Genomic DNA, 25,580 nt, shown 5'->3' with positions numbered 1-25,580 from the left:
CTTTTAGAAAACAATCTAGTTTTCTCTTGAAGATGTCCTCAATATTTCTTATGCTTGCTGGGAGGATGTTGAACAACTGTGGACCTCTGATGTAGTGGAATAAGGCACAATGACCATGCGTTTTTGCTTTTTCCAGCGCGCGGTCATTGAATCGTTGAATCATTGAATTTTTCGTTACCCCAGTGACCCATGCACAGGCATCGCTAATGGTCAATGACGTCATCAGCTAGCCAGTCTTCAACTTACCTGGGGATTAAATGGCAGGCTCCTGGCGCATCCCCAATTCTGTTACCTCAGTGACCCTGCACAGGCATTGCTAATGGTCACCCCGTCTTCATCTTCCCTGAATAAGTCCATTTTCTGTTATAGTGAATTTATTCCCATTTTCAATATTTATAGCAAAGGGGGATTCAAATGCTGCCTTCTGTCAAGCCTAATGTGTAATGGCGTTAACCATTATAAGCTCGTTTTTCTCAATAAGGTATTACCATACTGTTTCATGTTTTCTAAGATCATTTTATAGCTAAGATTTCATATTAACATAAGAAATGAGTTCAAACCCTGTTACAGAACCAGTATTTACCCAGGTCATTTTCCTAAATCTTTGTCAATCTGTCTTCAAGGATTGCTTATTCAGCATAGGGCAAATAAAAATGAAAACCCACCATCATCCATTTGTATGAAAACAGTCCCCTCCCAGGCGTAGTGACTTCAATGCGATTTCAGTAGTAATCCAATATTGCTGCATAAACGCGTAAATATATATGCACATCTCACATTCGCTCAAAAAACATGCCTCCCACACCTTGCTGTAGAATATAACAAAACAAAATACTCATTCAGTAAAAGCAAGCCTCTCATGTTTTGAAATAAGGCCTTCTGCAGTTGCCTTCTTTCTGGCGTCTGGCGTCAGGGAGCCGGTCGGCCGAGCGGACAGCACACTGGACTTGTGATCCTGTGGTCCTGGGTTCGATCCTAGGCGCCGGCGAGAAACAATGGGCAAAGTTTCTTTCACCCTATGCCCCTGTTACCTAGCAGTAAATAGGTACCTGGGTGTTAGTCAGCTGTCACGGGCTGCTTCCTGGGGGTGGAGGCCTGGTCGAGGACCGGGCCGCGGGGACACTAAAGCCCCGAAATCATCTCAAGATAACCTCAAGAAGATCCCTAATGAGGTGCGAGGCGCCAACGTGCCAAATGCTGATCCTACGAGGTTCACACATTAGTGCGAACTCCTAATCACTCCCAATACCTCAACTGTACTCTGTGACATCACGGGCAATATTCAGGTCCCTTTGCTCGTATTTTCGCGCATTGCTCATATTTTCTGATATTCATTTCATAAACCCTATCATTCTGGATGTGGTTATTGTCCTTGTATGTAAATCATCTGATGCAAATCCCCAACAGTTTAACCCCCCTGCACTGCGCACCTGTTTTTGGCAAAAACTTCATAGTGCAATTGTTAATGACATTTTGTTTTTATAAATAGGTAAAATTAATGTCAAAATGTTTCCAAACTCAACTATTTTCATTTCAAAACACGATGGAAACGATAAAAAAACATTAAAATATAGCCTAAGTGAAAAAAAAACTTACAACTTAAAACTCTCAAAACATTTGTTGCTTGGTGCAGTGCAGTGGTTAACCCTTGTGTTGCTAAGGGCTATTTGGCCTTTGTCACCCACAAGCGCACAACAACAACAACAACAAAAATATTTTCTCTTAATCTTTTTGTGTTCCCTGATCACAGGAAAAATAATAAAAAAGATCGTAAGTGGCATATTTTGGCCGCAATAGGTCGTGGAAGTCTGGCAAAAAAGACGCACTGACTCAGCAAGCATCAGGGAAGTTGTGCTTTGCCGAAGCTGTTAGGCGGGGGGTTGCCACAAAGATATAATTACCTAATTATTTCAATGTCTGTTTTTTTCTTTGATTTTTTGCTGTAAGTATTCAATAGTGTGTTGTGTGATATATTTATATAATAAAATGTGTGAATCATCGCTGAACTTTTAAATTATGGTGTGCAGATTATTGATTCAATTATTACGTTCATAAAACAGTGAACAAACACTTTGTCGGTTATTATACTATATACACAGGTTGTATATAAGTATCTGCATGTTTTATTCACCATTATGAACCATTGAGTTGATAATGCAAGTCAAAAAGCAACAAGGAGTGGCACATCTGCCAGCCAGCCACTCCCCACCACTCCCTTCCTCAAAAGCTCCTCACTCGCCTCATTCGCTATATAACTCCCTATTCGCTATATACAGATGTTATTTATGGCAGCAACCGTGATGTTCCGGCATCACAGTTGCTGGAACAACCGTGGACATCTTCAAGAGAAAACTAGATTGTTTTCTAAAAAAGGTGCCGGACCAACCAGGCTGTGGTGGGTATGTGGGCCTGTGGGCCGCTCCAAGCAACAGCCTTGTGGATCAAACTCTCACAAGTCAAGCCTGGCCTCAGGCTGGGCTTGGGGAGTAGAAGAACTCCCAGAACCCCATCAAGCATATATCAAGCAAGCAGGTATTATAAGTATCTACATGTTCTGTTTACCATAACTGTTCAACTAATTCGGTGTAGTGCCCATAGAGCATAATCCACTACCACATAGGCCACCCTTATCCAGCAGGACAAGTCATGCAGATGTTGCCACCTCCCTCACCAAAATGGCTTCTCCCAACAATCCTTTTGCTGTCATTACACTATACACGTTATACATAAGTATATATTTGTGTTCACCATAAGGAACCACTAAGTTGGTATGCTGACTCAAAGAGCAGCAAGGAGTAACCACCACACCAGCTAGCCTGCCACTGGCTGCCACTCCCTCCCTCACCTGACTCGCCAACATTCTCTTCCCACCATTGCTTTTATTCTCTATATACAGACATTATATATAAGTATCTGCACGTTTTGTTCGCCATAGTGAACCACTAAGTTGGTACAGTGAGTCCAGACAGTAAAAGATGGTCACTCACAGTCAGCAGATAACGCTACCTCCCTCCCCATCCTTATTACTCCTCCCACTACAGCACTAATTATCACAACAATCCTGCTATTATCAGAATCCTGGTCATTTTTATCATAGTCAGGGGTCATCTGTAATACTATCATCACTAAATAATAGCATGTACATATATATTTTGAAATTTTTAAGCGATGCTGTGGTCACAAGCAGAACAGCAATGCTGTGAGCTCATTCTGCGTACGCCAGCCTTGGTGGGTTACTCAGTACTGAGGCCCTAACATCCGGAAATGTTGCCCACGATTTTTTTTTTTAAATGGCGTCTGTTTACAAGAGTCCTGGTCAAGGTGAGGTGAACCCCCGTGTATCCTCGGGTCGTTTAAATCTTGTGTAGTACCAACAGGTCATATGACGTGATGCGCAGTTTAAGGGTTAAAGACCAACTTATGAAAATAGAATACTGCTTAGAAAAACCTCACAAACCCTGCCCAAAACATCATCTTGTGTGGTGATTTCAACTTCAGATGCCTAAAATGGAAAAATGTGGCAAATACTGTACTGTACTATTATAGCAGAATCCCAGGAAGCAGTCTGAGAGAACAGTCATACAGAAATGATCTCTTGCAGGTGTGTAACCCCAACCCCTAGCCCCAGAAAATCCCTTATTGTAATACAGGTGAATTAATATATCAGTGTTATAACCCAAGTAACTGGCAACTGATGGCCTCCAGCCGGGGCCTGGGACAACAACGTGTCAACTGTACAGCCTCTGGAACCCTCACCCTCGACCGTGCGATAAGTACTGACCATACAGTAGAACAAATAAACATATATATTATTACAAATATATGGTATACATGTAATATTATAAATATATAGATATATACAGCAAAACAAGGCATAATGGGAGTAAATAAACAAATTTGTGGCCACTGTAACAACTCCTTAAAGTCGATGGCGACGGGAATTGAATGCCATATCTGTAAGAATAGATTTCATTCGGCTTGTACAGGAGTGAGTAACACCACGGCACTGAGAGCTGGCCACTTGCTCTGGGTGTGTAAAAATGACCTGCCAGCTTGGAATATCCTAAAAAACCTTCTAGATAACATGACGTATGAATGGAAAACATTGTTCATTGAAAGCCTACCAGCCATCCAGAAGGAATGGGAAAGGAACAACAACAATTCTAATATACCAGGGGCGGAGGCTATAGTCAGGGATGAAACTAAGACTGAAACTCAGGAAGTTGTAAACTGACTCAGTATGCACGGATGTAGATGACAGTAAACTAGAAAGTGTAACAGACAGCACTGACAGCTTGATAGGTACAGACACTACGACGGTTCCCGATAGAGCGAGTCAGAACAGTTACCAACATCCAAAAAAATGTTTAAATATGATTAGGAAAGGTGAGTGTCGATTTGGATCAATATGTAGGTTTTTCCATCCTGACATGTGCCAAACTCACTGGCGGACAGAAAATGCTATGACCTCAGCTGCCCATACTTTCACGTGAAAGGCACGGAACGCTACATAAAGAGTGGCAAGCAGGATAATGAATTTGGAGGAAACTCGATAAATTTTTTATACCAGACCGAAAGAGCATGGAGAGTGTATGGAACTGGATGCCAGATCCACTTGCATTCTAGAATTACAGATACAATTACACACCGAAAGGGAACTACAACTACGACAGGCAACTGCCCTACAACAATCAGCACTGGTCAGAACAAACTCGATATGTCCACTCATAATGGGCTTGGCGAAAAAGTCTCCCAGTCAAACTATCACTAATAGCCTTATTCATCCACTAGTAACCTTATTCATCTTTGCCAACATACAAGGACTGAAAACAAGAACAAACAACAAAGTACAGTTCATAAATGGCCTCCTCACGGAGTCAAATGCAGTACTGTATTTGGAGCTTTCACAGAAACCCATGCAGGGGAATTGTTGGACCGTGAGATCTGGATTCCAGGATATAACCTATACAGGTGTGATAGGAAAATTAGGTCACATGGAGGAGTGGGTCTGTATATTAGGGAAGACCTTGTATGCTCGGAGCTCCTAAACGTTTCAAATGAGGTGGTAGAGGTACTGGGATTAACCCTTCAATTGCGCATCGCATCATATGATGCTTTGACCGACTTGCAGTAAATTGCGCATCGCATCATGTGATACTTTGGAGTATTACGCAAGATTTAAATGGCCCGCGGATACACGGGGTTCACCACACCTTCATCAGGGCTCTTGTAAACAGACGCCATTTTAAAAAAAAATCGTGGGCCAAACTCTCGGGTGTTAGGGGCCTCAGTATTGAGTCAGCTACCAAGCCTGACGCACGCAGCATGAACTCACAGCACTGCTGTTCAGCTTGTGACCACAGCATTGCCTAAAAATGCCATAATATACTTGTTCATGCTATTATGTAGCGATGATATTATTACAGAAGACCCCTGACTGTGATAAAACTGACCAGGGTTCTGATAATAGCAGGATTGTGGTGATATTTGGCGCTGTGCGCCATGGAGGGAGGAGTAATGCTGTGGGAGGGAGGATGGTGGCGTTGTCTTTTGAGTGTGTGTGGCCACCTTTTATTGACTGCACTCACCATACCAGCTTAGTGGTTCGCTATGGTGAACACAAATGTAGATACTTATATATAACGTGTGTATAGTGTGAGATAACAGCGAGAGTAGGAGGTTGGGAGCTGCCATTTTGGTGAGGGAGGAGCATCGTCTGCAGGACTTATCATGTTGTTTACTGATGACCACGATGGTCTTTGGGCACCATACCAGTTTACTTGTACAAGTATGGTGAATAAAACAGGTAGATATTTATATATAATGTGTGTATATAGTGTAATAACACCACAAACAGTATTGTTGTAGGAGAAATATTAGTGCGTCTGGCCTTGAGGGCGGCCGCCACAAGCTGACTGTGAGTAGCTACGTCTTTATGCCTTTACTCACCATACAAGCTTAGATGTACAGTTATGGTGAACAAAACATGTAAATACTTATATATAACTATATATAAAAGCAAAAACAGTATGGTGGGTGGAGAATGGTGGCAAGTCAGGTGAGGTGAGGTGAGGGAGTGGCAGCCAGTGGCAGCCAGTCACTGCCTGCCACTGCCACTCAGCATACTAAACTTAGTGGTTCGTCATGGTGAACAAAACATGCAGATACTTATATATAACCTGTGCATATAGTGTAATAACCGACAAAGTATTTGTTCACTGTTTGATGAACATAATTGAATCAACAATATGCACACCATATTTTTGAAAAACAGCGATGATTCACTCATTTTATTATACAAATATATCACACTACACACTATTGAATAATATTACAGCAAAAAAACTACGAAAAATCAATCAGAGACATTGAAATAATTAGGTAATTATGTCTGTGGAAACTCTGGCCTGACAGCTGGCGATCAACAGACCGCCTGGGACGCATGCTCATTCAGCGCCTGATATTTGCCAGAATTCCCCGCCCTATAGTGGGCAATATATGCCACTTACGATTTTATTATTATTTTCCCCGTGATCAGTGAACACAAATTAACAGGTTAGGAAGAAAAAATATTTTTTTGGTATGCGCCTGTGGGTGTCAAATGGTATATAGTTATGCGCCATTTAAGGGTTAAAAATAGAGAAAATAAATTTAGTGATTACTCTAATATACAAACTGCCAGATGAAACGGCTGAGGAATTCACAGAACAGATAAACAAAATAGAGAATAGCCTTGATAATTTGGAGAACCCGATACCTGATATTATCTTCCTAGGTGACTTCAACTTGCCTAGTCTCAGGTGGAGAATAGCAAACAGTAATGTTATACCAGGAAATCTATTGGGACCTAACCAACCACAGATTAGAGAACTACTTAGATTCTGTGACAAATTTTCACTCAATCGGCAGATATCGGAGCCAACGAGAAATATTCTAGATCTGGTCTTTACGAACAATGAAGACATTATCAGAGACATTACGATATCAGATACCACATATTCAGATCACAAGCTCATTGAAGTGCAAACAACCATCAATATTCAGAATAGACCTAAAACGTTGATAAAGCGAGAGGGGCTATTCAGTAAATTCAATTTTAATAATAAAAGGATAGACTGGGAGATAATAAACAGGGAACTTAAAAACATTCCATGGGAAACTGTTTTAAGTAATACAAGTCCTACAGAAGGAATAGAAAAACTGACTTCAGAAGCATATCAAGTCTGTCTGAAACATGTTCCTTTGAGGAAAGCCAGAATGAGATCCAACGTAGAAAGAGAACGCAGACGACACTATAAACGCAGGAAAAAAATAACGGAACTGCTTATGCAGACACGAATTTCCCGTCAAAGAAGGAATAATTTAAATAGGGAGATTGAAGAAATCGAGCTGAAGTTGAAACACTCATATGAAACTGAAGAAAGGCCGTTAGAACAGAAAGCAATTCAGGAAATAAAGAAAAATCCAAGATACTTCTTCACATGTGCGAAATCAAAAGCAAAAACCACTGCCGGTATTGGACCTATTCGTACAAGTGAAGGTTCATACACGGATAAGGACAAAGAAATTAGTGAAATCCTAAAAAAGCAGTATGAGGACATGTTTAGCACTCCAATAAACAACATGAAAGTGGAAGATCCAGACAATTTCTTTATGCGGGATATTCAAACCCCCTGTAAATATAACTGATATCAACACGAGCGCACTAAATTTTGAAAGAGAAATTGAAAACATGCCCATGCAGACTCATGGAATTCAATATTTATAAAGAAATGCAAAGTGCCGGTAGCACAGGCACTCGGTATAGTGTGGAGGAAGAGCTTGGACACGGGGGAGATACCAGATGCACTTAAAGTAGCAGACATAGCCCCTCTACACAAGGGAGGGAGCAAAGCATTGGCAAAGAATTATAGACCAGTTGCACTAACATCGCACATAATAAAAGTATTTGAGAGAGTGATTAAGAGTCAGGTCACCAATTTCATGGAGACCAATGACCTTCACAACCCAGGCCAACATGGATTTCGAGCGGGAAGATCGTGCCTCTCACAGCTACTTGAGCACTACGACAAAGTCACTGAGGCTTTAGAAGAAAAACAGAATGCTGATGTGATATACACGGACTTTGCAAAGGCTTTCGATAAATGTGACCATGGCTTGATAGCACACAAAATGAAGTCAATGGGAATAACCGGTAAAGTAGGATGCTGGATATTAGGTATTCTTTCAAACAGGACTCGGCGAGTAACGTTCAACCATATAAAATCTAGTCCAAGTGCAGTTAAAAGCTCTATACCTCAGGGTACAGTCCTTGCACCGCTGCTTTTCCTTATTCTCATATCAGATATAGACATAAATACAAGTCACAGCTTCGTATCATCCTTTGCAGATGACACAAAAATCAGTATGAAAATTACCTCGGCTGAAGACATTTAAAAACTTCAAGCTGATATTAATAAAGTTTTCGACTGGGCATCAGAAAATAACATGAAGTTTAACAGTGATAAATTCTAGGTACTCAAGTATGGTAAAAATGAGGACCTTAAACATAATACAGGGTATAAAACACAATCAAATGTACCCATAGTAGGAAAACGGCATGTAAAGGATTTGGGAATAATGATGTCTGATGACCTAACGTTTAGGGAGCATAACCAAGCAAATTATTGCGACAGCCACAAAAATGATAGGATGGATTACGAGAACTTTCAAATTCAGGGATCCCATCACAATGGTTGTACTCTTCAAGTCACTTGTGTTGTCCCGTCTTGAGTACTGCTCAGTACTCACTTCCCCCTTCAGAGCAGGAGAGATTGCTGAAATAGAGGGAATACAGAGAACATATACGGCACGCATAGACGTGATAAAGCACCTAAATTATTGGGATCGTCTCAAAGCCCTCCAAATGTACTCACTAGAAAGAAGACGAGAGAGATAGCAAATAATATACACTTGGAAGATACTGGAGGGCCAAGTACCAAATCTACACAGTAAAATAACAACGTACTGGAGTGAACGATATGGAAGAAAATGCAGAATAGAACCGGTGAAGAGCAGGGGTGCCATAGGCACAATCAGAGAACACTGTATAAACATCAGAGGTCCACGGTTGTTCAACACCCTCCCAGCAAGCATAAGAAATATTGCCGGATCAACCGTGGACATCTTCAAGAGGAAACTAGATTTATTCCTCCAAGGAGTGCCGGACCAACTGGGCTGTGGTGAGTATGTGGGCCTGCGGGCTGCTCCAGGCAACAGCCTAGTGGACCAAACTCTCACAAGTCAAGCCTGGCCTTGGGGAGTAGAAGAACTCCCAGAACCCCATCAACCAGGTATCAACCAGGTGTGACAGATTGGAGCCGGTGGCTGAGCGGACAGAACACTGGACGCATGATCCTGTGGTCCCGGGTTCGATCCCGGGCACCGGCGAGAAACAATGGGCAGAGTTTCTTTCACCCTGTGCCTCTGTTACCTAGCAGTAAATAGGTACCAGGGAGTTAGTCAGCTGTCACGGGCTGCTTCCTGGGGTGGAGGTCTGGTCAAGGACCGGGCCACGAAGACACTAAGCTCCGAAATCATCTCAAGATTACTCAAGATAACCCTAGTTTTACTGTGCTTTGTCTTGTGTTTCCTATGTATAGTTTGTATATAAAATACTGAAGAAACATCAGATTAAGTTTCTTTGTATAAATGGCCATTTGTAAATTTTAAATAACTGAGCTTCTAGAGCTGTGTAAAAGCTAATAATATATGGTACACTAATCAGTTTTGAAGATGTAATTTTTGATGGCTGCCATTTAACTATATTACTTTTAAGTATTTAATATACAGTTTAGTTTCATGCTGATATATGGTTTATTGGACAGTGTTCTGCACAGATGAGTGTAAGAAAACCCTGAGTAGGTATTTAATTAACTTGTAATCTCATTTGTATAATACCTGTCAATTGATTAGAGTTGGTTGGTTGTTCTTCCTGCCAGGTTTCAATAGGAGGGCCGATTCAAGGCTTTCCCCCTCATCCAACTCCAGCCCCCAGTCATCCTAACCCTCCTACAACTATAGATGGTTGGAATCAGAATGATGCTCAGGTGAGTCTCAATGCATGATATGTAACATTGCTAATTGCATTGTTAGCAATAATAATACAAATAATTGAATGTATATTTTTAAGAATACAGGGTACACATTTTCTGTAATTACTGGATGAGAGCTATGCCCATGGTGTTCCATGTTTCCTATTTCCTATGTCACATGACTCCTCAAAACTGCTGATGGTTCTGATAGCAACCACTTTCTTACTTAAATAATTCCAACATACACAAATCTGTTTGCAAAAGGAACTTTCTAACATCTTTGGCACCTTTGCTTTCTTAGCTTCGGTCTGTGACCTCTTGTTCTTGAAGCTAAATGTTTTAAATATTCCTCTTTGTCCACTTTGTCGATTTTTGGCCCAGTTTTGTATGTCGTTTCCTTCTATCTACCATACATACTTTGGTGTTTGTGTGCACGTGTGCAAGCTTTCCTACTGTGGAAATTATGTACGGAGTTGGTTTTAACGTCTTGGCTTTCTAATTCAGTTATATTTTTCTATTAGTATGTATGTCAAAGGAGTATTTGTTCATATCCTTATTGTATAAAACAAAAGCAAAAAATGGGAAAACATTTTGAAATACAAAAAGTATCTAGTAAAAACCTGTATGAATAAATATTATGAACTTAAATGCTTTACTGCATGGTTCTTACAAAAATCTGTTATTTTTGTTGTCAAATTTTAAATGGTTGTATTCGATTTAAGTAGCTCATTTGTTTTGAGGCAGATGTACATTATCTAAACTGTAGAATTACTGGGATGTACTGTACCTTGATAGGTGTATTATGGTTAATAAATAGTAACAGAGACTTGTGGTGAAATTGACTCGTATCCTGAAAATAACACAAAGTATAATACAGTATTTCCAAATTAATTGAACATTCCAATGTCACATATCACACAATGCTATGTTGTATATCAATTATCAGCCCTCAACTGTCGGTGGTTCATTCCTAAGGAATAAAGGATCAAACATTGGATTCGTAGGAAGAAGCGGGAAAAGTCAGCAAACAATATGAAAACACCACTAAATATTACTGAACCCTGCTACAATGCCCTTCATTAGCAGATATAAATATTCAGCAGTTCCCGAGAAATTAGCTACCGAACATTGTGATATAGTAACTGGTACGTGTCTAACATCCCCAGATGCTAGTTGCTGAAAACTCATGGGCCTGATCCCCCAACAACCAGGTACTGTATGTTATTTTAGGAGTGTTGCCTAATAGTATGGAAATGAAATGATGTATAGTATAGATCAAAATATACATGGCTATGCCCGTGACATTCCCTTGTCTGATAAGCTTTGTTCTAATCACAATTTTATGTGCCAAAATATGTTACAGTACTAGATTTTACTTTCGCTAGATGTTTTGAAACTACAGAATATTATATAGGTATTGGTAATGAAAATACCTATCAAATATAGACGTCATGGGTCTATGATATTTCTCCACATACAATCTTAGTAATGTTTGGGCAAGTATGTTTTTTGTTGTTGAGGGAAGAAATGGAAGACATTAGGTGGCAGGAATATAACAAACATTGCCCTTCAAATAGTAATATTTGAATAGTTAGTGTGATCTCTGTGTGTGATTGCCCTTCACTTCACTATATGTGAATATGATGGGCTGTTATATTTGTGGCCGAGGACCCACAAATAGAAAACGTGAGAGCTCGTCAATTTTGTGAGCAATTATGATTTATATTATGTCATGTTTTGGCTGTTAGGGATTTTTACCTCAAAATGTGATGTACAGTACTATTTGAGAGGGCAGGTTGGAGGAATAGCACCACTTTGCTGTTCTCTAACAAACCAATACTATTAAGGGCATTTATGGAGTTTCTTAGTGCATTGCTGCAGTATTCCTCCACGTCACCGACCCCGAACAATCTAAAGAATGTACGTATACGGCAGGTGACAAAGTCGCTCAGGTCTTTTCCTTGAAAGACTGGTTTTTCCAATAATCGTTTCAGTTCTTTAATCAATTCTGGCTTCTCCAGATTCTAGAACATCATTTCCTTACCTTGGTGCCTCCAGACTCCTAGTGGATTTGGGCAGATCCCAGGTTCTATAACCTTTAACATATCATGGTCCATGGGTTAGGGTGAACTTCTGGGGATGCCCAGGACTGGTTTGATACTAACCCTCCTCAAAAGGGGTCCTTGTAGATATATCACATTTTTGTGATTTCATTGTGTATTTGAAGGGAGCACTAAATGGAGAACTCAATTACCGTACCTACACCAGAGTGTATGTGGGTTACGTGTAAAACTTGGATTGTAAGGCTCAGTGCCTTTAGACTCCTAGTGGATCTGGGCAGATCCAAGGTTGTCGATTACACACAAGTTATGGTAATCTAGAGATACAAGTTTGTGAACTCTAGTGCATGTATATATAGAATATAACAGGGCATATAATGCCAGAAGTCCACAAACAGATCAAATTGCTTGGTGTCCCCCCCACAAAGTGCTTATTTAGTCGCCAGTTTTTCGTGTTGATAATGTGAAGTTACTGTCTAGACGCCGGGGAAGGGGGTGGGGGATACATTAAATAAACAGTGGCGCTCAGTGTGTATGAATCAGTCTCTCAAGCTCCGGGGTGGGCACTTCAACTCATTACTGAGCAGCCCAGGTTGTGTTGTTTGGTAAAATATCCAGTAGTCAATTTGACTGAATTAACCTTGTTTAAGTCTTTTTCTGTGTACAAAGAGTTGATTTCAGTATTTTTCCTTTGTGTGTTATAGTGTACAAGCCAGATGTGTACAAGTGTTAAAGTAATTTATTTGATATAATTAAATTAATTTAATTTGTATTTTTCTTGATTTTTTTCTGATACTTGAATTCTTGCTCCACATACATCACAAAAAACCAGCGTTGAATGTAATGAAACGCCATTTTCTGGGTGAGACCCGGAGGCTCCCTGGAGCTTTACCGGCTGATATGCTAATGTCAGACTTTGGCATCAGTCATGTGTATGGAGTTCTAGGGCCTACCGGGGACCACGGCCAGAACCTGGCCCCCTCAGAGAGGCAAGGGGAGCAATGGCCTATAGAAACCCCCGTGTGGTTGGAAGCATTCTATGTCTGCCATCGACCGGGTCAAGCATCCAGAAAGGTAAGCATTCCAAAACAAACCCCTATTCTGGTGAAAATTGCTACCTAAAGCCGAACTAGTGGATAGAACTCTTCAACAGAAAACAAGGAAACTAGTATGACGTCATACGTCACCACGCCGCTGTCTGCGCAGCTCCCCCCTCCCCGGGAGGGGGAAGGGGGAGCCCCAGACCTCCCACGCCGGCTATCCACCCATCAGTTCTGAGGCTGGATGTCAAAACACGCGAAAAACCGCCGACCGGAGGGAGGGAGGGTTGCCGGGGAGCCTCCGGGTCTCACCCAGAAAATGGCGTTTCATTACATTCAACGCTGGTTTTCTGGGAGGAGCCTCGTCGGCTCCCCAGAGCTAACTACCCACAGAGGAAGGTCAAAGGGACAGAACCGGGAGGTGGACCACGCACCCCCCACGGAAGCGAGACAACCGGCAGCAAACGCCAACCCATGGCGCCACAGCCCCGAAAAGTCCCGGGAACAACACGAGAACAACGAGCAGCAAGGCAGCAAGGCAACACCAAAAATCCATGCCCGAAAGACCGCAAGGCCACGTCGCCCAGGCGGCAGCGAGAGCAGCGAAGCCACAAACGCCACAGGCATGAGGGAAGAACACAGGCAGCTTAGCCGCAAGAACACGGCTGACCACCCGTTACACCATCACCCGCGAACCGGGAAGAACAGAACCGGATCAACGCAAAACGCGCTCCTGACCCAAACGCCGTGGCACGCAAACAACAGCGGAGGGCCGCCACTGAACACAAAACACGACACACCCCCGGCCCGACCAACGAAGCACCAACAAACCCTGGACCCCTCCAGAACGCAGCAGCCCCACCCTGCGCCAGAAAAGATGGAGACTGCTGCCACCGAACAACTAAAACGGTAAAACCGAAGGAGCAAGAAAACTCAGCGACTCGACCCCCAGAGGCAAAGGCCAAAAGGAAAGAGCCGACGAAAAAACACACCGGAACCGAAGGGGCACTACCAACCGAGGAGAAGACAGAGCATGCTGACCAGAGACCAGGATGTTGCAAGCGGTGCACGAACAGGCCGGAGGTGAAACGACGCACAAGACAGCTTACTAACAGTGCAGAAGCAACACCAAGATCGAAAGCAAGCTGAAGCGGCTCCGCCAGCGCCACACGAAAAGAGGCGACAGTATGTGGCAAGACGACGGCCCCCAATCCCCACCAGAAAACCAAGCCGAGAGTACACCAAGCTAACATGAGTAACCACCTAAGAAGGGACAGGAAAAGGAAGGACCGCCAGAATACCCCATACTGCCGCCAAGAGAAGCACGCAGGTGGGACACCTACCACGAAGCCACCCGACCACCAACCGGAGACGAGACCCCGACAAGGCCCCTCCGAGCCCAGGAAAAGGCGGAGCCGCGGGAAGATCTCGGGCGTGACCACCGAAAACCAGGCGGCACAAGGAGATGGAACGTCTGCCGAACAGAAAAGCTCCCCAAAGCACGCAAGCCCGCCAGGAGTTCAGAAACGACGGGTCCGACGCGAGACATCGCAAGACCCCCCCCCCCAAAAAAAAAAAAAAAAACGGCAGGGCAAGCTAGGAAACCAAAGAAGGCGGAAGGGTCGCCGCCAGAACAGTACCCGAACCAAGGGGTACGAACAACTGCAATAGACCGAGACAAAGAATTACATCACAGGACACAGGCTGAAAAATGCCCAAGAACACACGCAGAACACCCCTGCTGCAGATAGGGACAGGAGTGTTTAAAGTAGTGTGTAAATGACACAGATCGAAGCCGTTTTGCTTTTGCCGACAGCTTCGATTTGAGTCGTGTGTTTTTCGTTACCCCGGTGAGATTAAACGGCTTCGATTTGTGTCGTGTGTTTTTTCGTTGCCCCGGTGAGATTAAACGGCTTCGATTTGTCTCGTGTGTTTTTCGTTACCCCGCTAACCTATGCAGACATCGCTAATGGTCAATGACGTCACCAGCTAGCCGCTCAGCGTTCCTGTACAGGCACGTTCAAGGGGATTAAAACGCCGGCCTGTGAGTCGTGTGTTCTGCGTTACAACAGTGGCCCTGAAACCTAATGTATAATACCATCAACCCTAGTCTATTTTAAATTTCCTATTTACTTCCAACTATCGTCCATTGCAAAAGGGGAAGCAACACAGAGCACGAATCTCAGCATTCTCCCCTTGTTACCAAACCAGTATTTACCAGGATTTTTTCCTAAATCTTAAACTTATCCAATTTATACCCATTGTTTCGTGTTCTGTCTAGTGTTGATACTTATAATCGGCTATTAACGGGACAGGAAGGGTTGAAAAAGGGACAGTCACTGGTGTGCGAACGGTCTCAGTCGTACAAAAATATACCTAAATAAAGACAGGTATGTAAATAACACCGCATCCAGCGCCCGGCCAAAAGACGCCAGACCGCAGAAACTCACCTGGCGAACGGTGGCACGAACTTGACACGACTCAACCGTGCCCAGAAGAACCTGGGAGCACCGCCAGAGCCGGACCCTGCCGGACCCGCAGGAGAGCAGGGAGAGGCGAAGGAGGCGGCCCACACCCATGGCACAGGGAAAACCGCGGCGTCCTCCCCACAACTGGGAACCAGGACACCCCCTGAGCGAAGGGGCACATACCGCAGCCAGGGAGAAGAACGAGAGGCGAAGCACTGTAGCAAAAAGGGCGCAAAACACCAGCACTGAAACACCGCCCAGACCAAAACAAACTCCACGGCGCATGCGCATGACACGCTGCCCGAACCGCACAACCCTCTCTGCGGGAAGGTGCCAACCAGGACTACTGCACTAGAAAAGTAGCCAAAAGAGGAAGCAGGAACAATAAAACCGGCCAAAGAAGCAAAGAGAGCCCAAAAAGGAACCCAACCGGGCGACAAGTAGCCCAACAGGGAGACAAGTAGCCCAACAGGGAGACAAGTAGCCCAACAGGGAGACAAGTAGCCCAACAGGGCAACAAGTAGCCCAACCGGCCCACAAGTAGCCCAAATGGTGACAAGGACGAGGAGCCGACAGACGTTCCAATAATGTGGGAAGTAGCGAAAAACCTTCCCGAACCCTCGAGAACACAGAAGCCAACACTAGTCCCGAAGGCACACAAAGGCGCAGGCGCACCCAAGATCAGAAGTCGCGTAGAACCCCATCGAACGGGGAAACATGACGAAAACACAGTCCCAAAAAAGGGTGGGAGGAAACATCCACCCACAGGACGGAACCAACCGACTCAAAGGCCAAGGAACCGAGCCCGGGGAGGGGCCGACACCCAACAGCACGTACGGCGAGTGGGGAGGAAAGACCCCACTCCGCGTAACCACAAGCCCCGCCTAGAGGGGGATATAAACCCCCACGGGGTCCAACGGGGCCAAGGCCCCCCAAGTCAGCCCCTCCCCAGCCCCGGGAACCTACACGACAGGCCCCGGGGACGAGCTGTTCCCCCAAAGCCCCGGCCGTACCAGAAAACCGGGGCAGCCGTGAAAACACTAAGGAAGGGAGCCCACTGGCAGACTCATACAACACGGCTGGAGGAACAGGCTCAAATGCCCCCGTCACTACCCCAGAAGGGGAATTCCCCGAGACTGCTCGAGTCTCAACACCATCAAAAACTCCGCCCCGAACCTACAGACGGTAAGGAACCAGGTGCAGGCAGGAAGGGTGATCCAGGGGAAAGACAAAGGGGCGGGGATGGAACCAAAGCAACCAACACCCCCAAGTCCCAAGACGAACTAAAACGGGGCAGCCCCGGGGCTCCCGGGGAGGAAGCCACGAGAACGTTGCCACCACCAAGGCTCAAGTGCAACGCCCCTGCTGCCCGCACCCGCTTAGTCAGCACAACTGGGTAACCGAGCCACAACGAGCAACCAAACTCGCAGGACCCCGGGTCGAAGGTGTCACTGACCCCACAGGCAGCAGACGGAGGCAAAACAGTCACCGAGAGACAAAGGGTGAGAGCAACCCTCAAACTCGCTGGAAATGAGGGGGGGACTCTGGGGTCACATCCATCGGACCTGCGCGCCCCCAGGGGTTTCCCAGCGTCCCGAGCGTTTACTATAAGAGGACTCGCGCTCAGGTAATCCCAGGCAGGGTACTGCTAACCGGCACCCAAATCTACCAAACAACTTTCTAAGAGCTGAACCCCCAGGACGTGTACACTCACAGGGACCTAGCAGGGGGTACCACCAGAAAATACTCAAAACACAAGGGACACAAGGGGCAAGAACGAAGGCAGACCCCCACCAGGTAGATAAACAAAAAGAAAAAGAAAACCCCGCAAGAGGACAGCGTACCCAAGCGGAACAGAGCCGGCCGCTATGATTGGTAAAGACAAGCTGCACAGTACCCTGCACCCCACCAGTGCAAAAACTGCCCCTTACTCTAAGGCGAACAAGGAAGACAGAACACCCAAGCACACAAAGAGCAGCCGAAAACCAAGCAGTAAATGGCCAAGCAGGGGCAGGACCCAAGGAACTTGTGGAAGGCGGCCCCAAGCCCCAAGGGCAGTACTTACAGGGCACCTAGGGAAGGGAACCCTAGGCGCATGCAGCCCGAGTACTGGAGAATCACTCCCGGCTCACGCACCACCTAGAAAACAGACACCACACTCTAGGTACAGTGCTGAAACAACCACTGGAGCCGGAGCACATAACCGGTGCCTATAGCATCAGCCGAAGAACTGATGGGTGGATAGCCGGCGTGGGAGGTCTGGGGCTCCCACTTCCCCTTCCCGGGAAGGGGGGAGCTGCGCAGACAGCGGCGCGGTGACGTATGACGTCATACTAGTTTCCTTGTTTTCTGTTGAAGAGTTCTATCCACTAGTTTGGCTTTAGGTAGCAATTTTCACCAGAATAGGGGGTTTGTTTTGAAATGCTTACCTTTCTGGATGCTTGACCCGGTCGATGGCAGACATAGAATGCTTCCTACCACACGGGGGTTTCTATAGGCCATTGCTCCCCTTGCCTCTCTGAGGGGGCCAGGTTCTGGCTCGTGGTCTCCGGTAGGCCCTAGAACTCCATACACATGACTGATGCCAAAGTCTGACATTAGCATATCAGCCTGGTAAAGCTCCGGGAAGCCGACGGGGCTCCCCCCAGAAAATCCCTATTCTGGTCCCTAATCATCAAAACAACCTAAAAAAACAAGGAAAATAGTTTGAAATCTGTGAAAAAATCAGTCAAAAAAATTTAAAGTCCCAAGTTCTGAGAGTTGTAACCAATTTATTTGTTAACCAGTCTAATTCTGGCTTCACGTAGTTAGGGACAAGTATGCATTCTCCAGGATGTAAAGGTTAAAACAAATTCAAATAATAAACAAAGAAGGAAAAAACTAGAAACCTAAAAAAAATATCCCCTAAAAAAAATATTTTTTGGACATTGTTGAAAATAACTGATAAATACATTGTCCAATGTATTTATACGATATATAATAATAACATAATTACTCATTATTATTTGTGTTATGTATTACTCACCAATGCTATAAAGGCACCAACTGTATATCCACTTTGTGGACACTTCTTACTACTATTCTTCTTTTTTGCGTGTCAGACAGGTGCTTGCATTATTATTGTATTATGCATCGGTTCCAGTTAATAGGAGCCGTTCTTTTTTATCTACAAAATGTTCTTTTCTAGGGGAGCCCCGTCGGCTCCCCGGAGCTATCCAGGGTGAATGGGTATGTATAACTTTCTGGCATCAGTTAAGTACTTGGAGTTCTTGCCTACCGGGGACCACGAGCCAGAAACTGGTCCCCCTCAGAGAGGCACGAGGAGCAATGGCCTATGGAAACTCCAGTGTGGTTGGGAGTATTTTATGTCTGCCATCAACTGGGATAGGCGCCCCAAAACAAACCCCTATTCTAGTTAAAATATGGCTACTGAAAGCCGAACGAGTGGACAGAACTCCCCAAACAAAATTATCTAACTAGCATGACGTCATCACGTCCCTTCCACAAGTCTCCTTGGGTTCCACCTCTGCTGTGTCCTTTACTGCTCGGTTCTGGGCCGCCCTTGGAGTTGGCTGGGGTTTTGTTGCCCTTGTTTGTCTTTGGGTTGAAGGTGGTTTTCGTCACTGGTAGGGGCACGGGGTACTGCACAGCTAGTTTTCACCAATAACAGCGGCTGCCTCTGTTCTGCCTGGGTACGTTGTCCTCTTGCGGGTTTTTTCTTTTGTTTGTGTTTTTGCCTGGAAGGGGGGTCTGCCTTTGTGGTTCCCCTTTGCTGTGCTAGGAGTTACATGGATTTTTGGTTGGTGGTACTCCACGCTTGGCCCCCGTGAGTGGTCGTCCTGGGGGTTTAGCATTTAGAAGTTTGTTTGGTAGAATTGGGCGCCGGTTTGCTTGGCCTTCCCTTGGCATGTAACCATGGTTAAGGGCCCTGGGAAACCCCACGGGGGCTCCGTGGTCCTATGGATGTGACCCAGAGTCCCTCCCCTCGCGTTTTGCGGGTTTGACGGTTGATCTGTCCCCCTTGCCTCGGGGTGACACACTCCTGTTTTACCTCCACCTTGCTGCCTGTTGGGTCGTTGGTGCTTTTGACCCAGAGTTGTGCGACGGGTGGAATCTGTACGTGCTCCCTTTCACCCAGGCCACTGGTTATGATAAGCGGGTGCAGGCGGCTGCGGCATTGCATGCTAGGGAGCATGCCCAAGATTACCATCCGAGTGCCGGCGGGGAAGTGGTTCAAATAGCTTCGGCTATCACTTCCTTTTGTCCGGTCGTGATGGTCAAGCGGATTAAGGCGTCCTGTACACACCAGTTGTGTTGCTCCTGGCAGTATGGGTTCGAGTCACTTCCTGGGTGTGAGTTTTCAGTTGCATATAGTCCTGGGGACCATTCAGGCTTGTTAGCATTTGTGTTCCTCACGTGCGCCCCAAAAAATGAGGTGATTTGATAAAATACTATGCCCAAGATTACCATCCGAGTGCCGGCGGGGAAGTGGTTCAAATAGCTTCGGCTATCACTTCCTTTTGTCCGGTCATGATGGTCAAGCGGATTAAGGCGTCCTGTACACACCAGTTGCGTTGCTCCTGGCAGTATGGGTTTGAGTCACTTCTTGGGTGTGAGTTTTCAGTTATATATATATATATACACACACACACAAAAGGGGCCTCGTAGCCTGGTGGATAGCGCGCAGGATTCGTAATTCTGTGGCGCGGGTTCGATTCCCGCACGAGGCAGAAACAAATGGGTAAAGTTTCTTTCACCCTAAGTGCCCCTGTTACCTAGCAGTAAATAGGTACCTGGGAGTTAGTCAGCTGTCACGGGCTGCTTTCTGGTGTGTGTGTGTGTGGTGCGTGGGGAAAAAAAAAAAAAAAAAAACCCAGTTGATTGACAGTTGAGAGGAGGGCCGAAAGAGCAAAGCTCAACCCCCTCAAAAACACAACTAGTAAACACACACACACACACACACACACACACCCCTGTGTGTGTGTGTGTAAAAAAGGTAAAATGTAAAAGGTGTGTAAAATGTAAAAAAGGTGACACCCCTAGGGTCAACACTTGCAGCAGAGGAGCTCCAGCATATTTCAACAATCCTAAGTATTGTAGTACAGGTTGATGGTAGTGAGTGGTGTCCCACAGAACATAAAGGTATAGTGCTCTTGAAAAATAGGTGAGATAACAGGAAAGTGCTAAGGGAAGTGAAGAATCGGATGAGAAAAAGTTGCCCTAGTGTTTACAGTGCAGAGAAGAACATTCAAGATGGCCACTGGCAAGGGGAAAAACAAAACAGAGCTTGATTTTGAGGGATTCAATGAAGAAAGCATTGATATTAGTAGTCTACATAACAAGTTGGTAAATTTAGATACTATAGTGAACTCTCATGTAGAAATAATTAGTAAATTGAAAGAAAGTAATGACCATTTGAATAGCAAAGTTTTATGTCTTGAGGGTTTAGTGAAAGACTTGCGCAAGGATAAGAATCAATTGGAAACAAATTGCAAAGCCATGGAAGAAGAAAATAAACTCTTAAAAATAGCTTTGGAAGAAGTTAAAGTAAATTTAAACATAAATGACTACAATAGGTTAGGCAAGGAAATTCAACAGGAGAAACAGCTTTTGTCAGCACAGATGGAGGAAGTTACACAGGGAATAGAACAGTGCAAGAAAGATATGCAACTCACTTATGCACAAGTGGCCAAGGAGAAGGAAAAAATAGAAGAAGCAGTAAAGGAAGTCAAACACTGCAGCAACCAAGATAAAACAAACATTAGGCTAGAAGTGAGGAAAGAATTGGCATCTAACCCGAAGTTGGTGCAAAACACAGTTGATCGGAGTAAGTCCCTGATCATTTTTGGCTGCAAAGAAAAGGCGATAACATCTAGGTCAGAAAGAGCTGTAGAAGAAGCTAAAGTAGTAGATAAAATTGTTGGCCTCGTGGAAGGTCTTACAAACAGAGAGAATGTGTGCGACTACAGGAGAATAGGCAGGTACGTAAAAGGGAAAGATCGACCTTTGAGGATCACCCTAAACGGTGCCAAACAGATGGAAGAAGTACTAAGGAATGCTAGAAAATTGCAAAGGGATGAGGATGGGAAAGGGTGGTCGTTAAGACGAGATCTTTCAAAAGAAGATAGAGAGAAGCTGAAACTGAACCTCGCCGAGGCAAAACATTTAAATGAGAGCAGGAATGAAGAAGAAATAAATTCTTTTTTCTACAAAGTGATAGGGGTAGGCAAACCAGTAAAGTGGTACATAAAGGCAAACCAACAAAATCAATAGAGAGAGGGGGAGTGAAGAATAAGGAGAGGGGGAACAAGTTCCTGAAGATTGCATACACCAACATAGATGGAGTGAGATCGAAGATACTGGAGTTAAGTGATGTAATACAGCTGCAGACACCAGACATTGTTGCACTCACGGAGACAAAACTTGAAGATGTAATTTTAAATGAGGTCATATTCCCAAGGGGCTACTCAATTTGGAGACGGGACAGAAAAATTAGGAAAGGCGGTGGCGTTGCTGTGCTGGTAAAAGAACACCTAAAGGTGAAGGAAATAATGACTGCCAATCCACAAGAAGTTGACATAATAGCACTAGAGATCTGCTATGAGGATGATAAACTAATGATGATAAATGCATATAGTCCACCGCCAAGCAGCACATGGTCAAAGGAGGAGCTAGATAGTAAACGTGAAGGTCTTATAACAATAATGAGAGAGATTATAGCGAGAGCGGATAACGATAGATCACGACTGTTGATAGTCGGTGACTTCAACTTGAAATCCATAGACTGGGAAGCATATGAAGCTAAAACAGAAGATTTTTGGACCTGTAAATTTGTAGACCTCATCCTGGAAACATTCTTGTATCAACATGTTAAACAAGCTACGAGGATGAGGGAAGGGGACGTTCCCTCCATGCTAGATTTGATATTTACCAGGAAGGAGGAAGAGATATTTGACATTCAGTACCTTCCTCCCTTGGGTAAAAGTGACCATGTCTTTTTGGAAATAAAGTATGCAATGCGTTATAAGCTGGAAGAAAATAAGGAGGTTGAAGCAGTTGAAAAACCAGACTTCAGGAGAGGACATTATGGTGACCTTAGAAATTTTTTTAGTGAGTATAATTGGACAGACTTGATGCTAGGCAAGGAAGTGAATGAGATGTATGGCAAGTTTTGTGAAATATATGATAAAGGCACAAAAAAATTTATACCAAAACAGAGATGCAGGACCAGAAAACAGGATTGGTTCGACAGAAATTGTGAGAGGGCAAGAGACCAAAAGACACAAAAATGGAATCAGTATAGGAAGAGGCCAAACCCCCAAACATACCAGCGATACAAAGATGCGAGAAACAATTATACAGCAGTAAGGAGAGAGGCAGAAAGAAATTTTGAAAAAGGGATAGCAGATAAATGTAAAACAGAACCGGGCCTATTCTACAAATTCATAAACAACAAATTGCAGGTAAAGGATAATATCCAGAGGTTGGAAATGGGAAACAGATTCACGGAAAATGAAAAGGAAATGTGTGAAACATTAAATGAAAAGTTCCAAAGTGTGTTTGTACAAAATGAAATCTTCAGAGAACCAGACACAATAAGAATTCCAGAGAACAACATAGAGCGGATAGAGGTGTCTAGAGATGAAGTGGAAAATATGCTAAAGGAGCTCGGGAGGAACAAAGCAGCTGGACCAGATGGCGTTTCACCATGGGTTCTGAGAGAATGTGCATCTGAGCTCAGCATTCCACTTCACCTGATCTTTCAGGCATCCCTGTGTACAGGAATCGTAGCAGACGTGTGGAAACAGGCTAACATAGTTCCAATCTACAAAAGTGGCAGCAGGGAAGACCCCCTCAATTATAGACCTGTATCATTGACAAGTGTAATAGTGAAAGTATTGGAAAAGCTAATCAAAACTAAATGGGTAGAACACCTGGAGAGAAATGATATAATATCAGACAGACAGTATGGTTTTCGATCAGGAAGATCCTGTGTATCGAATTTACTCAGTTTCTATGATCGGGCCACAGAGATATTACAGGAAAGAGATGGCTGGGTTGACTGCATCTATCTGGACCTAAAAAAGGCTTTCGACAGAGTTCCACATAAGAGGTTGTTCTGGAAACTGGAAAATATTGGAGGGGTGACAGGTAAGCTTCTATCATGGATGAAAAATTTTCTGACTGATAGAAAAATGAGGGCAGTAATCAGAGGCAATGTATCGGAATGGAGAAATGTCACAAGTGGAGTACCACAGGGTTCAGTTCTTGCACCAGTGATGTTTATTGTGTACATAAATGATCTACCAGTTGGTATACAGAATTATATGAACATGTTTGCTGATGATGCTAAGATAATAGGAAGGATAAGAAATTTAGATGATTGTCATGCCCTTCAAGAAGACCTGGACAAAATAAGTATATGGAGCACCACTTGGCAAATGGAATTTAATGTTAATAAATGTCATGTTATGGAATGTGGAATAGGAGAACATAGACCCCACACAACCTATATATTATGTGAGAAATCTTTAAAGAATTCTGATAAAGAAAGAGATCTAGGAGTGGTTCTAGATAGAAAACTATCACCTGAGGACCACATTAAGAATATTGTGCAAGGAGCCTATGCAATGCTTTCTAACTTCAGAATTGCATTTAAATACATGGATGGCGATATACTAAAGAAGTTGTTCATGACTTTTGTTAGGCCAAAGCTAGAATATGCAGCTGTTGTGTGGTGCCCATATCTTAAGAAGCACATCAACAAACTGGAAAAGGTGCAAAGACATGCTACTAAGTGGCTCCCAGAACTGAAGGGCAAGAGCTACGAGGAGAGGTTAGAAGCATTAAATATGCCAAAACTAGAAGACAGAAGAAAAAGAGGTGATATGATCACTACGTACAAAATAGTAACAGGAATTGATAAAATCGACAGGGAAGACTTCCTGAGACCTGGAACTTCAAGAACAAGAGGCCATAGATTTAAACTAGCTAAACACAGATGCCGAAGAAATATAAGAAAATTCACCTTCGCAAATAGAGTGGTAGACGGTTGGAATAAGTTAAGTGAGAAGGTGGTGGAGGCCAAGACCGTCAGTAGTTTCAAAGCGTTATATGACAAAGAGTGCTGGGAAGACGGGACACCACGAGCGTAGCTCTCATCCTGTAACTACACTTAGGTAATTACACTTAGGTAATTACACACTGAAAAAAGGTGACACCCCTAGGGTCAACACTTGCAGCAGAGGAGCTCCAGCATATTTCAACAATCCTAAGTATTGTAGTACAGGTTGATGGTAGTGAGTGGTGTCCCAGAGAACATAAAGGTATAGTGCTCTTGAAAAATAGGTGAGATAACAGGAAAGTGCTAAGGGAAGTGAAAAATCGGATGAGAAAAAGTTGCCCTAGTGTTTACAGTGCAGAGAAGAACATTCAAGATGGCCACTGGCAAGGGGAAAAACAAAACAGAGCAAGTTTTATGTCTTGAGGTTTTAGTGAAAGACTTGCGCAAGGATAAGAATCAATTGGAAACAAATTGCAAAGCCATGGAAGAAGAAAATAAACTCTTAAAAATAGCTTTGGAAGAAGTTAAAGTAAATTTAAACATAAATGACTACAATAGGTTAGGCAAGGAAATTCAACAGGAGAAACAGCTTTTGTCAGCACAGATGGAGGAAGTTACACAGGGAATAGAACAGTGCAAGAAAGATATGCAACTCACTTATGCACAAGTGGCCAAGGAGAAGGAAAAAATAGAAGAAGCAGTAAAGGAAGTCAAACACTGCAGCAACCAAGATAAAACAAACATTAGGCTAGAAGTGAGGAAAGAATTGGCATCTAACCCGAAGTTGGTGCAAAACACAGTTGATCGGAGTAAGTCCCTGATCATTTTTGGCTGCAAAGAAAAGGCGATAACATCTAGGTCAGAAAGAGCTGTAG

At 44.0% G+C, this 25,580-nt stretch overlaps 1 protein-coding gene across 1 annotated transcript in view; it reads left to right on the top strand.

Moving 5' to 3' along the window:
• LOC123775312 (bromodomain testis-specific protein) overlaps positions 1-25,580 on the top strand; it is a 277,850-nt gene that overhangs the window by 27,771 nt on the left and 224,499 nt on the right. The window contains 1 exon segment of the mRNA XM_045770359.2: positions 9,981-10,088. Coding sequence (XP_045626315.2) covers positions 9,981-10,088 — 108 coding nt within the window.

Source organism: Procambarus clarkii, chromosome 70, assembly GCF_040958095.1.
Source record: "Procambarus clarkii isolate CNS0578487 chromosome 70, FALCON_Pclarkii_2.0, whole genome shotgun sequence".
Lineage (NCBI taxonomy): Eukaryota > Metazoa > Arthropoda > Malacostraca > Decapoda > Cambaridae > Procambarus > Procambarus clarkii.
Note: the sequence above shows the minus strand (reverse complement) of the source record. Positions and strands in the feature narration are given on the sequence as shown.